Source organism: Phalaenopsis equestris, unplaced genomic scaffold, assembly GCF_001263595.1.
Source record: "Phalaenopsis equestris unplaced genomic scaffold, ASM126359v1 Scaffold001372, whole genome shotgun sequence".
Taxonomy (NCBI): domain Eukaryota; kingdom Viridiplantae; phylum Streptophyta; class Magnoliopsida; order Asparagales; family Orchidaceae; genus Phalaenopsis; species Phalaenopsis equestris.
The window spans coordinates 1,623-17,285 of record NW_018165811.1 but is presented as its reverse complement, the minus strand read 5'-3'; the positions used below and the strand labels follow the sequence as shown (position 1 = coordinate 17,285).

The following is a 15,663-nucleotide window of genomic DNA, read 5'->3' as shown; positions in this document are numbered from 1 at the left end:
ATATATATATATATATATATTATAATAACTATCATGCATGCAGAGGTGACCTTCACGAAGCAGTCATGAAAATGGAGCCTGAGGATTGAAGCAGCCCATCTTGGATTCTGAGACACAGCTTCGGCCATGCCTTTCCGAACTATTTCTTCAACCTTTGGACATGATTGTTCATAGAACTTAACGTTAAGCTTTGCTCCGCCATTGCCGGCTTGTCCGAAGCAGACGGAAGAAGAAAGAAGAATAAAAGAGAGATGAAGAAGAAGAAGAAGAAGAAGAGGAGGAGGAGGAAAGAACAATGAAAGACTCATTTGATTTCTTGGTGACTATATCGATTGGAGATGTCTTATAGATGAGGAGACTAAGGAGACAATAGGTTATTTATAATGCATGAGTTTCAAATAACGGAATAGGACGCCTCTAGAAGCAAAAAAGAATATTAGATGCAGACTCTGGATGCATTCAGACTTCACGTACTATATTATTGTATAACACTGCAGAACATCATTATTGTATACAATGTCTTAATGTATTCAGGCTCATAATAATTTTTCGTAGCAGCAACTGTGAGACCCTTAATAAAACATTGATGCATAAATATGCATATTATTTTTTAAAAATAATATAATTAAATGGCATTTATATGAAAGAGATGTATGATGATGAAACTATAGCTAATAAAATAAGAGGAAGAGGAAGAAGAGTTGATGGATGTCATTTGTCTTACTTATACATCTATGTTCCACATTTTTCTTCCATCCCGTACCAATTAAGACTAGTTATAGTAAAAAAATAGTGCATTAATGATAGTAGGATGGAAATAATCAAAACATATTGACATTTCTCCAACCCAATTAAGGCCAAATGTATGGTCTAGTTTATGTTAATGAAATTAAATAATAGTCTATTAATGTTGAAATTTTCAATGCAAATTCAACATTATTTTGACCAATCTAATAAAAAAATATTCTAAGTTAATTTTCTTTTTCTAATATAATCATTGTATTTAACTAATTATTTGGTTTAATAGTGGATTAATTGATGTGAGTATCTAATTAGCATATTAATCCATAAAATAATTATAAAAAAATATAATATTAGTGAATATTTTATGGGTAGTTATTGGGTCAGTATTGGTAGGTAATAAGGAATCTCTTTGGTAGGATTAGGACTAGCAATTAGGTGTACTGCCCCATACAAGATTAGAATTATAAAACCACCTAATTAACCTTAAATGAAAATAAAATTTAATTAATGCTGAAAATAATAGTTAAAATAAATAAATAAATTAAATAGTTGGTATACTTCATTTGATATACTGTGAAAAGGAAGAAATTACATAAGTGTCACGTTATAAGAAAAATTATTCCATACGGGCGGCGTATGCAAAGATGCATGCACCGTCCGATCTCCACTGTTGATCAGGCCAAAGTTATATTTCGGTGGGCCTATTTTTTTTTTCAAAAAAAATGAATGAAAGCTCTGATCAACGGTGGAGACAGAATGACGCATGCATCTCTGCATACGCCGTCTGTATGGAATAATTTTTCCACATTATGATCATATATATTTACATAAACTTTCAATATTTACATATACAAAGTTTTTTAAATATAAATGCCAAGCTTTAATTAGGAGTGCGTAGATATGTCAATACATAAGAATTGTGTGGTAAATATGTAAATTTTCCAAAAGAGAGGATCAGTTTGCAAATATTTAAGAATTTGTTAAGTTATATATTTGTAATATAATTTGACTAAACATGAAGATGGCAATAATCATCTCAGATTTTAAAAAAGTGCGTTTGAAAGTGTTTGAAGATGATTTTCCAACGGTATTATTTCTAAGGGAGAGTGTCTATCAATTTATTTTACTAAAGTATTTGTGATTAAGAGGGACTATTTAACAATATTCTTACTACTTAGAGAAAATTTGGTCATATGTCTATGGTTATTCTTAATATGAATGTGTGGTTGAAATTTATGAGGATGTAGCTATATATATTATTTTTAGTTATGGTTTTGATAAAATATGTAAAGTTTGTTGATATTTTCATGTATATATTTTATCATGTGTTAAACATTTGTAGTAGAAAACTATAGTAGCTATTATCTTAACATTTTTCATTTTTATAGATATTATCTTCTAGTATGTATTTTATCTACTGATCTATTCTCTTACATCCATCGATAAGCTTGTACTAAGATATTGTGTCTTGCGTGGTGGTACATCTGGATTTTCGTTCAAATGTGCGATCGTTGCACGTAATAATTTTTCTTTGTCCATACATCGTATTTGAGCATTGCTTTAACCCTATTCCTCCCTCATGCAAAATTGACCAGCATGTCAAATACTCAACGCTCTATTATTTTAACATTCTTCTTTTTTATAGATATTATCTTCTATTATGTATTTTCTCTACTGATCTATTCTCTTGCATCCATCGACATGCTTGTACCAAAATACTGTCCTGCATGGTGGTCCATTCGGACCATCGTTCGAACGTGCGGTCGTCACACATAATAATTTTTCTTTGTCCAAACAACGTATTTGAGCATTGCTTTAACCTCACTCCTCCCTCATGCAAAATTGACCACATGTCAAATACTCAACGCTCATTGTCTATCTTTGAACAATAATTCCCATTATGCATCCTTTACAAAATCTTCTCCTATCTTCCTCTGGCCTCCGCCTCTCTCACTCTTATCTTAGAACTCATAAACACACTCTCTTTTCTTAGCTCTCCACTTCTCTACACCCTTTCCGTCCATCATGAATTAAAATGCACAATAAATCAAGTACAAATTACTATCACCAAGTCCCATATCATAGCCTTACTTATCACACAAAAATCCAAAAAAGCACAACTCTCCTCCTCTAGCTTTTGTTATTCAGCTTCTTTGTTCCTTCAAGAAAAATGCCTATTCTTTATTGTTGTTGGTGTGACATTGTCACAAAATATGATTTTTTTTTTCTCATACAACACTAATACTCATCTACATCTTATATCTCTTCTTGGTTATTATTATGCTTTGTAGCCATCTCCTTCCCTTCCCTTCCCCCCTCTTATATGACATAGACTCAATATCCAATATCATCTCTTCCCTAATTAACAACTAACCGTCGTCTTTCAATGAGTCACTGGTCACTCTCCATCTACTCTTTTTATTATCACCATTAAGCCTCACTAAAAGCCTTCCATTTTCAATAAAGAAAAGTATCAACAATTTGTTCTTGCAAACATTCACTTATCAAAATCACAATCATTTCCATCATCTCACTCTCTTTCTCAATTCCTTTTTTTTTTTAATAAAAATATTATAATCAAGCTTATCCATTACTCTGTAATGTTCGTTCCTTTTTACTCTAAAACTCACATATTTTTCAAAGGCAAGTCATTCTAACACCAGACCTCATTACATGATTTCTACGCGTGCTTTCTAGAATGACAAATATAATACCCCTATCGCTCAAAATTAGCTTGCCAAACCTTTCTACTCATCCTTCACATAATCTCCTTGCCTTAAGTTTCATATTTGTAGTTGAAATTTATGCTCTCTCTTATGTATCTCACTTTGATAGTCAGAAAACTTTTTCCTAATAGGCTGGCAAACCATTTCCCTCCTTAAGTAATGCGACCACACTCTACTCACATCTAGGCAAAACACATTGCTTATCCACCTACTTGTTGAATCTCATTCTATTGAGTGTCATTAATCAACATCAACACTAAGCGACTTGAGACCTTCTTAATAATCCCTCCTTTTTTTTTATTCTAGTTGAAGTTGATCAGTTTATTATCATTTATCAATCTTCCTCTATTAAATACAATATTGTATTTATACTGCCACCACATGCATCTAATGTAATAATACTTGCATTGTAATAACATTGACATCTATTTATTGTAACATATATGATCTTTTCATATTTTAATCTTGTTAGTTGATTAGATAGTTGTGCCCCTTGTTACGAACTTCCTTTATATTCATCCATTTTATATCTCTTTCTCAAATAACCTCGATGTAAAAAATAAATAAATAAATAAAATCAGCAGAATAATAAATGAAATAAACTAAAAAATATTTATAAATATAAGAAGAGTATACGAAGATGTCTTGTAAAATGATTCTCTAATACAAATCAGAGAGGGGCGGTCCAAATAATTAAAATCAAACCATGCTTGACCCTCAAAATTTTCTACTGAAGGAATGACCAAAGGCTATTATACGAGCCTCCAACTACTCCTAATGTGCCAACTTGTTCAAAATCAAACATGTTTAATCTTGTAAATTACGTGATTATCCATGGAGCTCGTATTTCTTTTCACGATTACACTAACCTAGAAGTAATATCCATATTCTCCCAAGTCAGCGTGAGTTAACCTAATTATTCCACTTGCCTGATCCCACACAACTATATCACAACACACATTAACACGTCAATTAGCCCCATACTAAACGTCAATGAAGCAAAGAACGTAAAAAACATAGCCAATATGAAATATCAAATTAATCACAACTTTCACGTAAAACACGAAATTTCTAGACTGCCGATTCAAATAAGAAAAAAAGTGAATCTACTCGCTACACATGCCTTGAAACAACATAAATAAACATTAGGCTACACCCTTTATGCTTCCACGAATATTTCCATCTTCTTTACGAGTAACAATGTTAAACCCCTCTAACAAGGAGATCACTTATCTCATAATAAAAAGCAGTTACTTACCTCGAATTTGAAATTTTGGGTCGGCTTTACCACAAAATTTGATATTTGAGTGAGAATTTGAAAAAATGGATGAAAGATGGCGGTTGATTTGTAAATAGCAAGTTTCTGATGGTCTCTATATAATTGCCCAAAATTTTAATTGCTTCCATATACATAAAATGCATTCATGTCAAGATAAATATAAGATTTTTATAGCCATCATAACCTTTTCTTTTTTCATTTTTTGCAGATATATCCTGAAAACAATGCTAGAAAGAAAGCTAAGCTTCATTGAATTTATGAAAAAGAAAAACAAACCAACTCTGAACTGAAAATTCAAGGGGAAGAAAATAAAATACAAATTGCAGGTTTTGTCCAAAAATCAAACATTATAAAATTACATATTGGTACAAATAAAACACAGGAAAGAATAGACTGAAGTGTTCTTGCTTGGGTATAACATTATTATCCTTAACATGGAGGCATGCAGAAGAACTCTACTTCTGTCTTTTATAGATCTTATGCAGGAAAGACTTGAGTACCTCCTGGACTTGTTTGCTTGGCTGAGCTTCTATGGAGGAGATTAGCTGCTCGTAGCTCGATCGCTCGTACTCCGAAAATTTTGCCTGAGGAGAAGAAGATGAGGCGAAGAAGAAGAGAGAGAAATCAGGGAATGTACTGCATGAGCACACTTTATTTGTGAAAACCAAACAAAATAACTAATGAATTACTGAAATGAAGTTGTGGTGATTAGAACCGTCAAAATGGCTCGTTGTTCGCGAAGAGCTCATGTTTGGCTCGTTAAGTAGTTTGTGTTTGATTCGTTCACTCATCAAATGAGCTGAACACAAATTTTTTTTTTGCACTCAGAAATATAAACGAGCAAAATACGGACACAATGATTTGTTTGTTTTTGTTCGGCTCATTTTAACTTGAAATGATTAAATCATATATATATATATATATATATTGTTTTAAAATAATCTAATTCACTACAAGGCTACAAAGATTATGATTAATTAAAATTATTATTTTAAAAAATAGAATAAAAATATATTAACCTCTATTTAAATAAACACTTTAATATAAATAATCAGATTTAGATCTCACCCCCACCCTTAATATCTCACGGCTGCGTGACTAGGGCTATCAAAACGACCTGTTGTTCGCAAAAGCTCATGTTCGACTCGCTACACAAATGAGTCGAACACGAACAGTTAACGAGCCAAAGCTGGCCTCGCTCAAGCTCTGGTCATTTACACCCGTAGTGGTGATATGCAGTTGTGAAAATATTGCTGCACTCGTAGATAAATCCAAATTACAGCAAGGTTACAAAGCAAACCTGGAGATTGAGATCATTGTAAAGGGATTTAACTTTGGCAACACAAGCTGGATCTGGATTCCCATAGTTCTCCTGGAGAAACAACTAAACCATTCAAATCTGTATTTAAGCAGACAAAAGTGAATTACCAGCACTAAACTTACCTCCAAAAATTTTAGTTGGTTTTCATCAGCTATTTCAAGCGCTTGCACAATAAGCCAAGAGCACTTAAAATCTTCAATGTCAGTTCCAATCTGCCAATGCAGAACACAAATTTCCAAATAATGGATGCAATTTTCATTAAAGTGTCAAAATGAACCACCCCAACTATTTACAGAGGGCTATTTTATTCTCAGAATTTAAAAAAATGCAAAGTAATCTTCAGACTCTTTTAATGGGGCTAAAATCCCTTTTAAAAGAGTCGACCGACTGTTTTAATTCGAGTAAAGTGCTAAAATAGTCCCCAACTATTTACATGGAGTTGTTTTGAGTCCCAGAGTTTATAGAAGTGCCAAAATAGTGTTCAATTATTATAAAGTTGAGCTCTAATAGTCCTCCATAGAGACTATTTCAGCCGCAATTTAAAAAATCAAAGAATTAGTTATGGCATCTTTATAACATCTAGAACTAAAACAACTCCATGTAAATAGTCAGGGACTATTTTGGCACTTTACTAGTTTCAATTCGTACTAAAAAGTTTGCGGACTAATTTAACAATTTTATTGATTTTGTGACTAAAAATGACCATTTGCAAAGAGTCGCAAGACCATTTTGGAAGTTTCTTCATATTCATTATTTCAAAAACATAGACCTAATATTTAACAAAATACAATTGAGTAAATTTAGAACGCTTACCTTTCCAATAAGTGAAGGATCACCAAAGCAGTCCAAGTAATCATCCTGGAAGGAAACAAAACGTAAATAAACCTCGAATAAACAGCGGAAAATTACAGGTTTATATAACATAAAAATGCATTTACCTGTACTTGAAAGTATGTTCCCATCTCCACAAGAACTCTTTTTAAATCAACGTAGTTGTCCAAATTTTCACCAGCCATTAGTAAGGCACATGCAACCTTCAGAAGGATATAGTTAGCATTTATTTATTTTTGAAAAGAAAGAAACAAAAAACTAGTAATAAGAATAGTTATTAATGAATTATTACACATTAGACGAAAAAAAAAAGAATCCTATGAAACTAATCATCAATACTCTATTGGAGCATTTACATACATAGCACACAATTCTAATGTATTTACATATCTCACGCCTAAACTTTAATATTTAAACAAATCAAATCTTAATATCACATAAAAAACACCACTATTATTACTTTTAAATGTGAAATACACATTTTCAATTTAAGACACCAAACTACCATGCATGTAAATATGAAAGTTTAGGCGTGAGATATATAAATACATAAGAATTTGTGTGCTACGTATATAAATTTTCATTTTTTTATTACATTTTACAACCATCCTAAACTAGAAGTGGATAGTAGTTATGCGTTGAAATGCATATAAAACAGTCTTTGAGGTATAAAAACAATTTCAATGTTTATTGTATGTTTAGTTTATCTTTATTTCAACGGCCATTGCTAGACGTATGAATCACAATTCTAGAAGGTGAAATGTAAAATTTGAATGAAATCTTCAAACTTCAAAAACTCTCAAACATTATTTTTTCAGCAGCTATCCATACACTCAATTTATTAAACCATCCAAAAGGAAAAAAGATTCATGTAATGAATATATATACAAACATACAATATATGTGTGTGTGTGTCTATGTGTGTGCGCGCGCGTGTAGATATGGATATACAGGGCGCCTATCAAGACTGTTTAGTTGACAGAGTTTGTAAGACCCCTGGTGTCACGGGTTCGATCCCGCCTATGAGCGGAATGAAATTCTTAGGCACATGAGGTTGATCAAGAGGCTCGTATAATAACCTCTGACCAATCTTTTCTATATATATATATATATATATATATAAAGAGAGAGAGAGAACACAAAACTCATTTATGCTCACAGGAAGATAAAATGAATAATACGCCGTCTTGTACTGAACAATACGATTGTACCTGCATTATAGTTCAATTACACCTAATCAGAAACAAATAGGAAATAAAATGTCAATGTGTTGATGTGTTGATGTGTTGATGTGTTGATGTGTTGATGAAAAAAGGAACAAAAGTGAAAGGAATTTTGTATCACATACACAGGCATTTTATATTTGGATAGATCCTTCTTTCCTTCATGAGTAGTTATCAGATCCAGCATCTGACCTGAAGCTGTCTGGAATTCAACCTATAGAAAAACAAGAAAAATACATTCACTGCATGAATACTAAACATAAAAATTAAGAAAAATTTACATACATACCCCTGACTTCTTATGTATTTACATATGTAACAACTAAAGTTAAGTTTTTACATGTATGTCACCATACTTATGGATGAAAGGATGTATTCCACCATTTAAAAGTTAAAATAATGGTATTTCTATGTGATATGAAAGATTTTGGATTTTATAACTGTAAAGAATAAGGTTTCGGTGTAAGATATGTAAATAAACAAGAATTTGTTGGTATGGATGTAAATGCCCCAAAATATAAATAAGAAAAATAATTATTTTTTGGAAAACATTGCCTCATTAAATAGGTCCAGGAGATGAGCATAGTAAGTTTTATCCCTGAAATGACGATGGAGAATCCTAGGTATGTGGTTACGAAGTATAATTCCATCATTTGCAGCAATAGTACCAACCTAGAAAAAGATTAGGATTAAACAGTCAATGGTTTCTCTTCACAAAAAGTACATGTAACATTGTGCTCCAGTAATAGCTACAGTGCTGCAATAAAAATAACTCAAGAAATCAAACTGTTAGGATGACCAAAACAAATGCATGAGGCATTTATATATGGTACAGAGCAATCCTCCAACTTTCTATAGATTAATTATGTAATAAAAATGCTTTATTTAAAGAAACATTCATAAAAGCCGTGTCTTTAATGAAAGATCGCCATCATAATTCCTTTTGAATGCTTTCCATTTGATTTCCTTATTAATATTTCCTTGATAAATAGAAGATGCATACTAGGCAATGTTATGATGGTTATGAAGACAATATTTGCAAGCAAGTTTATCTCGAAGTTTCTCTCCTCCCCTTAGGTTGTCATCCTACTTTCAACTTACTTTTTATCTCTATAAATCTTTCTTGTCCCCTTTCTTCTTTAGCTGAATTCTTCCTCTCCATCCCGCATTTGGAGGTCCTTATAATACATGCCCAATTTTTCCTATTACTAGAGTAACATAACTACAAAGATCCATAAAATGATTTGAGAAAAAGAATTTTGGTACTAATCTTCAAAAACAAAAGAGAAGTTCATGATTTTGCTAATTATAATGGAATCAAATCAATAAACCATACAGTAAAAATATTGAAGGGTGCATTATAATACAGTCTTACGAAATTCTATTGTTTGCTTAATTCCTGAAAAATATACCATGAACCCACTTCATATTTAAAATTATTAAAGATCACCATATAAAGTTTAAGTATCTTCATAAAATTTTCATAGAACAGGAAAAGGCATATGATTAATCACAATAAAAATTGATTTTATGGACATTTAGAGAAAGTAATGAGCCAGAGAGATTAAAGTAATTTTATATATACGAAAGCTATACAATTATTGGAAGGATTCATGAAGAAGTGCAAAGAGAATAAGGAGGATCTACATATGATTTTCAATGATTTAAAAAACGCTTATAATAAGTTTCCAAGAGAAGTCCTTTGGAGAGTTCTAGAGAAGTAAGGTGTTGAAATGACTTATATTCAAATCATTAAATATATGCATACTGGAGTAGTTAATTGTGTTCGAACAATAGGATTGACCAACTATTTTCCCTTATTTAATTTGGATTACATCAGGGATCAGCTTTAAGCCCATATCTTTTTGCTTTAGTTATGGATGATTTTATTGGACATTTACAGGAGAATGTACCTTGGTGTATGCTTTTCGTTGATGATATCCTTCTTTTGATGATATTGTATGCTTTTCGTTGATGATATCCTTCTTGTAGATAGAAACAGAGGAGTCACAAAAAACTTGAATTATGGAGGTTTACATTGGACTCTAAAAGCCTTCGTTTGAGTAGATCTAAAACTGAATACATGGAATATAATTTTAGTAGTCGTAGCTCTAATGGCAGAGTTTTAACTATAGGCGATCAAAGCATTAAAACGTGTGAATCTTTTAGATATCTTGAGTTTATTTTTCAAGTGATGGTGATATAGATAGGGATGTTATTAGTAGAATTCAAGTTGGTTGGTTGAAGTGGAGGAACACTTCAGATCTATTGTGTGATAGAGAAGTACCGCTTAAACTGAAAGGAAAATTTTATAAGATGGTGATGAGCCTGCAATGCTCTATGGCGTAGAATGTTGGATTTTAAAAGGGAAGTATAAAGAAAAGTTAAGTGTTGTTGAGATGAGAACACTTAGGTGGATGAGTGACTTGACACTTAGAGATAAAATGAGAAATGAATATATTTGTGATGGGGTTGGTGTAGCTCCAGTGGCAGACAAGATTAGAGAGAGTCGTCTTAGAAATTCATACGTATAGAAAGCTACAAGGGGTACTTGAAGGTGAAATTTAAATATAGCTTGAAGGTGAAATTTTAAGCATGATTTTTAAGTCAATCTTCCAATGTTGTAGATGATTAATCTCTAAGATGCATGTTGATAGTGAAGCAGCATAGAACATTACAAGCATGTCTAAGAAATTAATAAAAAACTACAGAGTCCATGGATTGCTAAAGTTTAAAGATGATCATGACAAGAAAATGGAGCCATCATTTGAAATCTTAAAGGGATTCTGCCTGTGCTTGTGAGTAGTATAATAATAACTAAAGAAGCTTATACTACATTGACTATCACATTGGAGTTTTAAGAAATTTGATAAAAAGATGAAATTAAAATTCATTCTCATAACATGATTTGTATGAAAGTTAATTCCATCATTCAACAATATAGTTTCTATAAAGCTTTATAAACTAGACACTGTTAGAAAATTTTCTTTTTTCCTCCTCCTGTTCATTCTTGATCAGCCATATTTCATTAGTATTTCCACCCGCAAATGTGTTTCGACAAGAGTTTTACAATTCTGCAATTTACACTCAATATTTTTTTTCTCACACTTACCAATAAACTTCTATTTGTTCATTACCTTAAGAAACCCTAGATGCATGCACTTGGTGCACATCGAATTAACTTGGAAATTTTGATAATCCTACAATGTTCTCCATAAAATTCAAGCAAGATGACATATAACAGAAAGGAACTAAAATAAAATAAGCACCATTAAATAAACTAGTATAGAGAATTTGAGCAAGATCCAAGGTTGAATAAAAATCAAATTGTCACTTCAATAGACCCAAAATTAAAAATCACAAATTAAAACTAGAACTTGATTGAAAAAAAAAAACTAGCTGAAGATTGGATCAAGAAGCAGGTGCAAAATTTCTGTATAAACACATGTATGCATATACATAACTATCAATAACTTACACCTTTATCATATGCACATTTAAATGCATACTTAACAGAACTAGAATTCACCTCAAGATTGATAATTAAACTGGTTAACATTGTCATACTTGAAATGAGACTTATGAACCAAAGCTCAAATTGCCAACCTCTGGCTAGGTACAAGCATAGACTGAGGTCAACCCAAAAAGCTGTATGACATCAACTCATGTTTACATAAGATCGGCTCAAGATTAAAATACACTGAACCTAAAGTATATGATGATTAATTCTTTTAGCCGGTACCCAAAGTGAAGATAAACAAGTAGCATGCCCTTGGAGTCCAACTCACTCATATATGGGTTTTCTTCAAATTCATGCTAATATTTATTCCCTTAGAGATTAAAGTTACTTTTCATTAAAATAAAATTCTAACAAAATTCAATATTCATGGTTATTCCTATTATGACCATGGTTACTAGCGTAATCTAGAGTTCAATCGTATTAATTATTGTCTAAAACAAGAAATAACACAACAAGTTTAAAAATGCATTTAAAGATTAAAAAATTCATATTAATACAACTGCAATAAAAAAGATAAGGAAAAATATGGTGAAAGAAACCCTATATTACCAAGTTAGTTATGTAAAATAGCCAAGTAACATAAACACGCCATCTAATTAGACTTTCATGTCATTTGGCTGTGATTCAAGAGGCATGTGATTGGTTAAAAAGTCAGTAGGGTGGTGAAAATTTGCAAGGGAAAACAAAAATGGATTTTGCAGCTTAGCAACAAGATTAAGCCCCCCATCTTCACATAGAAGCTTGAGAATGGACTGAATGCATGCATGAATAAAAAAATTTTGTTGTTCCTTGGTCGCTCTATAGAATAGAAGTGTCTAAGTGGTGAGGCAAATTCAGTGAAAGAATTGGGATGAAAAACATTTGAGGCTCTAAAGAGTAGCGGTGTGTAGGTATGTATGAATGATATTTTGGAGAATAAATTACTCTAAAATTAGACAAAATTGGAGCTTTGCACACTAAAAGGAGGGTTCATACGTTGCAATAGCTCTAGCAGAATTGTTTCACATTAACTTTCAAAAGCAGCCAAATTTGTGTCTACAAAAGCCAGCTTTTAAATAAACCAAGTTTCAAAATACACACTGCCATTGTTAGGATGCTTATCACACTTACACAACTTTCAACTTCACCTAATGTAGCAAAAGAATAGTTGAGCGATGATAAATTATTGATCAAACAAAATGAAACAGGTTAGTAGAACATACGTTAAGATGGAACAAAGATTTTGTTAAAAGAGAAAAAAAATCATTTAAAATAAAGATAAGTAGTCATGCATTAAAATAAGAATATGGGACAAATTTCACGTAAATATTTAGAATACATTTACATAGAAGATTTCCATTCATACCTTATTTTATTTTGATACTCTTTGTCAACTATAGATTACACTATTTCAAAAAGAGTTCAATGACAACAAATAAAAGCAAAATTTAGGAAACATATACATTTAAATTTAGAGAGGAAGATGAGGAAAAATAATAATGGCACACTGATTTGGGACAAGAATGGTTGGCATACCTCAGGTAATCTAAACCAGCAAGGCTGACCACGCCTCGTGTAAGAATTGTCCATCATATCATCAAGAACAAGAAAATATGCTTGAAGCTATTTTCAAAAAGCACACATAGAAAATAGTCCAATATGAAAAAAATAATAATAAGTTATAATCTAATAACTTCAAAAATGTTAGTTTAAGAATAAGTATTCAATATGCCCACCCATTCAACACACCAGCCAAGTACACCTGCACGGAAAAACTCATCATGGCAGAGTTGGCTTCCTTTAAGAATTTCAAAGCTATCAACCACGGAGATACCACGATTGAGCTTCCCTACAGTAAAATGAAACATTTTGAGCATCCAGTTTCTGATTCTCTTCAACAGTATATGTAGGACAAATTTAAACTCGGTGGGACCAAAAATCTTTGATGACTGCTGTTGCAGAATAAGTTAAATCCTTACATAGAAAAAAAAAAGGAAGAGCATATTGTGCACATAAAGAATAACTTTGAAGCAAATTCCTCACCTCCTGGTACATTGTAGTCCAGCATCTGTTGCAAAAATCATGATAAATCAATAAGGATTGGAGTAGATGATAACTAAGTGATATGTTCAGAGTAAACAATATATTTGGAAGCAAAAATTTAAAAAAAATTTATCACCAAAACAAATTTAGTATTAAAAAACAAAAAGAAAAACAACAACCAGATTTGATGCATACTAAGAAAATTATCACAGAAACAAATCAAGTCAAACTTAGAGGACCAAAATCATACTAAAGCCATCAGCATTTCCAAATTACAACTATAAAAAACATATTTATTTTCACCTTCCACCCAAAAAAAACTAAGTTTTACCTAAATTCAAGATTCGAGCCTACAACCAGGTCAAACAAAAACAATAAAATATTTCTCTTTGTGCTCAGAAAGGCATATTCCTGAAGCTTACTTTAGTTTGCTTTGAAATACATCAGCACACATGCACACAATCTGAGTCCTCTCTCTCCCAACCTCTATTAAAAAAATATATATTTTTAATATAAAAAGGTATCTTGTATCCCTCAAGTTTCCTTTCTTTGGCTATCTACCAAACTTTTCCAAAAATTCTCTGGCAAGCTTCCTTGAATTGCCAATCCTTACGTCATCTCAAAGCACTTTGTTGAGAACATTCCTTCGTCTACTGTAGTGCTCTAATTCTCCATGATGCACCGGTAAGTGCAAAAGCCATAGCAAATTCGCTTAACAATCCCCAGATTCAGAAGAAAACTAAGGTCTAAAAGCTCTACCCTAGCGTAAGACTTACAATAGGGTTCCACCCAACCACAAAAGCAAAAATCTTGCCAAGCATTAATGATCCTTTACAATTTGTCTCTAAAGCTCTTTTGGATCATTTCACCAAACTACCACTGCGTTACAAACAAGAAAGAAACAAGAGGAACTCCGCCGGATAATAAGACCTCAATCATATCCCTAATAAAGCGATTTATCAAACGTTTCCAAAAGCTAAATGCTGTAGAACATCCTCGTCGATGGAATTAAAAACGAAAATCAAACCAGAAGAAAAAGCTAGATCATGGGATCAACATTCTGACTGCCGAAAATCGGGATGCAGAAGGTTTATAGAGGAGAAGGAGAAGAAACGAATCATACCCTACCCTATCGATCCATTGCCGAGAATCTTCGGTGAAACTGAAGGCTGGGTCCTCGAGGAGCTCGGATTTTAGCTGGGAGTAGATCTGCACGAAGCCGGCTTTCAGATCTGAAGCCTTCCCGTTCGCTTCCCCCATGGGAAATGAGACGGGTGAAGAGAGATAGAATGAGAGAGAGGAACAACAATGGGGTCTGTAAACAGGGGAGACGAATATGCGGAGGAGAAGGGTGAGGTCTAATAGTGGTGGAAAAGACGAAGAACGATCGAATAACCGGCTCCGGGAACCGTTGAAAGCATGCTATGGCAATTGTCGTAATTTTGAATAAATTATTTTTAACTAATTTAGGATATACATTTTTTTAGGTTATATCCTATTTATTTTTTAAATAAAAGTAATAAAAATATTCAATATATATAATTTATTTAATTAAATTTCATACCTTTAAGAAAAAAAAAATTAAAAAAAACTTTAATTCATCTCTCCCAAAAATAACAATTGTATGGAGCTAATATTAGAAAATATCATTATTTATAGTTTAATTATCATTTTTGTCTCCATTAATCTCTCTCAGCATTTAAATTTAAGTGGTTATGCACATCTCACAAATCTCACCGCCTATTTTGCACGTAGAAACAATAAAATAGATACTCTTTTTCAATGTCCAAAATTATTTATCGTCGCTGTCTTCTTCTTCAGTGTCACCTTCTTCATCACTTTCTTCATCATGGTTTGATCTCCCACTTGACATATTGCTAAGCATTAGAGATAAGTTAGAGCTTCATCATTGCTCTGATCTCATATTCTTTCGCTCAGTCTGCTCCCATTAGCATTCTATAGTTTCGATCCCCGAACATCTCTGAAGCTACGAGATA

At 32.2% G+C, this 15,663-nt stretch overlaps 1 protein-coding gene across 2 annotated transcripts; it reads right to left on the bottom strand.

Annotated features, from left to right (window-relative positions):
- Positions 1-5,003: 5,003 nt before the first annotated feature.
- LOC110034180 (farnesyl pyrophosphate synthase 1-like) lies at positions 5,004-15,084 on the bottom strand. 2 transcript variants are annotated; one of them, XM_020738472.1, is made up of 12 exons: positions 14,795-15,084; positions 13,667-13,691; positions 13,360-13,472; positions 13,160-13,246; positions 8,680-8,796; positions 8,250-8,338; positions 8,061-8,112; positions 7,009-7,104; positions 6,884-6,928; positions 6,193-6,282; positions 6,050-6,121; positions 5,004-5,333 (listed from the first exon to the last, which is right to left on the bottom strand). In XM_020738472.1, the coding sequence occupies exons 1-12, from the start codon at positions 14,924-14,926 to the stop codon at positions 5,205-5,207; spliced, it is 1,047 nt and encodes a 348-aa protein (XP_020594131.1). In that variant the 5' UTR covers positions 14,927-15,084; the 3' UTR covers positions 5,004-5,204. The 2 variants fall into 2 exon arrangements, with proteins under 2 accessions (XP_020594131.1, XP_020594132.1); XM_020738473.1 differs by lacking the exon at positions 8,680-8,796.
- Positions 15,085-15,663: the final 579 nt, after the last annotated feature.

What these genes read in the sequence shown, in the direction of transcription:
- LOC110034180 (XM_020738472.1), bottom strand. Translation starts at nt 14,926, where the DNA reads ATGGGGGAAGCGAACGGGAAGGCTTCAGATCTGAAAGCCGGCTTCGTG. An exon ending in GGACTACAATGTACCAGGAG is followed by an intron (nt 13,473 to 13,666) that starts GTGAGGAATTTG and finishes ATTTTACTGTAG; the next exon opens with GGAAGCTCAATCGTGGTATC. An exon ending in ACAATGATCTCAATCTCCAG is followed by an intron (nt 5,334 to 6,049) that starts GTTTGCTTTGTA and finishes TCTTCTCCTCAG; the next exon opens with GCAAAATTTTCGGAGTACGA.